This window comes from Nematolebias whitei, chromosome 7 (assembly GCF_014905685.2).
Source record: "Nematolebias whitei isolate Nwh7 chromosome 7, NemWhi1, whole genome shotgun sequence".
Taxonomy (NCBI): domain Eukaryota; kingdom Metazoa; phylum Chordata; class Actinopteri; order Cyprinodontiformes; family Rivulidae; genus Nematolebias; species Nematolebias whitei.
Window position 1 is genome coordinate 48632157 of NC_056504.1, and position 2009 is coordinate 48634165.

Genomic DNA, 2009 nt, shown 5'->3' on the forward strand with positions numbered 1-2009 from the left:
TTTAGTTTCTGTAGACTTTAGTTCCTGTAGGTTAAGTTCCTGGAGACTTTAGTTCCTGCAGGTTCTGTTTATGGTAAAGTCTTTAGCACCATCATCCGGTCCTGAATGTAACTTTACTCTGATTGTTGTTGTGATTTAATTAGAAACTGTTGGAACTGATGAAAGAAGTGAAGCAGCGTGGGAAAATCCTGAGAGCAGTGTGGGGAGACGCTGCAGCACAAAGAGAGGGTAGGAGGTGGGGTAGGAGGGGTAGGGGGCTGGCGGGTTTGGCTCAGGATCTTGTGACCATTTTTTCACTCGACATGGTTGAATCAGGAGGAGACCACATAGTTCTCTGGACTGGAGGACAGGGTGTCAGACCACAGCATATCCAAGTCAGATCAACTCAAAACTGGGTCAGACCCACTGAGTTGTACCTCATGGACCAGAGGATGGTCAGCAGACCCCCACAGGCCCCCTTAGGCAGGGAGGAGAAGCTGAAGTTTGGTAAGACGAATCTTACTGAATGATTCAGGCTGAAAATATATTTTTGGAGTTTCCAGTTGATTCTGTGGAGTTCTAATGTTTGGTTTGATATTAAATAACTGATCAGTTCTGGTTTGGGCCTGTTTTGTGGTTTTGTACTGGTTTGAACAAGACAAACTTGATTGGTTCTGTATTTTTGGTCTTTAGGGTTAAATCTGTTGTCGTTGAAATGGGCCAGTACCAGAACCTTTCTGTCGGGATGTGACAGCATTTCAAAGGTCAGGTTTCTATCCAGTGTGTTTAAACAGCTGGTCAGTTCTGACGGGTCATTGCAGGCGTCCAGAACTGACTAACACTTGCAGGAGGTGCCATCAATGTTGTTTAAAGATTTTTGGGGTCTCTGGTTCTGACTTATTCTATTTGGGTCTATGGTTCTGACTACATAGTTTTGTCCAGGTTCTGGTTTTGTCAGACAGTCCTCTTCAGCCTATAATCGGGTCACAGTTTGAGTTTCGGTTCTGTTCAGGTCGATATACAACCTTCTCCTTTTGAAATCTGAGGGCGCCTGAACACCTCACCGAAACTAAAATGAGGTCAGATGCGTCCATTGGGTCAGAACCGGGTTTGTCAACAAAGAGGTTCATGGCATGATAAAGATAAGAACTTTACTGATCCCAGGAAATTGTTGTGCCAGATTTTCAATACAAAGGAACAGACACAAGGAATCACACAAGATATAAAAATAACAGAATATAAAAAATAACAACAATTAAGGTCTAAACAGGCGCAGACAGAAGCAGTAAAGTGTTTATTGTGGTGCAGGATACATTTTATTGTCCAATGTGCAGAAAGGGGGAGGAGTTGAAAAGTTTGAAGGACTTCCTGTGTTGTTCTGTGGAGCACCTTGGTGGTGGTGATATTATCCATAATTTAAACAGATTCTTTCATTTTTCTGGACTGAGTAATATCGTGTTTTGAATATTAAATGTGGACAGAGACGTGTTTTATCTTTGACCCACCACAACAGTGAGTCGTTTAATTAGAAACGATTTAAAACACATCACACACTTACATTAATTGGCAAAATTGATTACAATAACACAGCTTAATTAATGACCCTTGCATGAGAAAATCATGCGGCCATGATTATCTTTTGCAGCTTTTGAAACCAACAGACATTTCTGAAGATATCTGCACCTAATTACTGGCAAGATAGAAGTTTAAAGATGGGAAAATGAAGTTTAAATGGAGAGAGATGGATGTGTGAGGGAAAATGTGTTGATAACGAACGGCACCCTCCATCCGAACCCAGCTCACCCTCGGTACACTTCGGTAGTGGAAATCGACCCTTTACCTTGCAGAAGATATCTCAGCTTCGGTGTAGAGTTCTCTTTCAACATTACCATTTCAGCGTCTCCGTAGGATAGCAGAGAAACGTCCGGAGTAGTGATGGTACTTCGTCCAACAGCACACTCACCTCCCGGGTGGACTCACATGAGCTGTGAGCCCGTCAGAGTTCCACTCAGATGTGGAAGATTCCATAA

The 2009-nt window shown here is 42.7% G+C and overlaps 1 protein-coding gene across 1 annotated transcript in view; it reads left to right on the plus strand.

Annotated features, from left to right (window-relative positions):
- Positions 1-301: 301 nt before the first annotated feature.
- The window catches only part of LOC119412684 (protein FAM107B), an 8258-nt gene continuing 6550 nt past the window's right edge, over positions 302-2009 (plus strand). Inside the window, exon 1 of the mRNA XM_037679720.1 lies at positions 302-486. Within this exon, the coding sequence (XP_037535648.1) occupies positions 303-486 (184 nt within the window). The 5' untranslated portion in view covers position 302. The remainder of the gene's footprint in view (positions 487-2009) is intronic.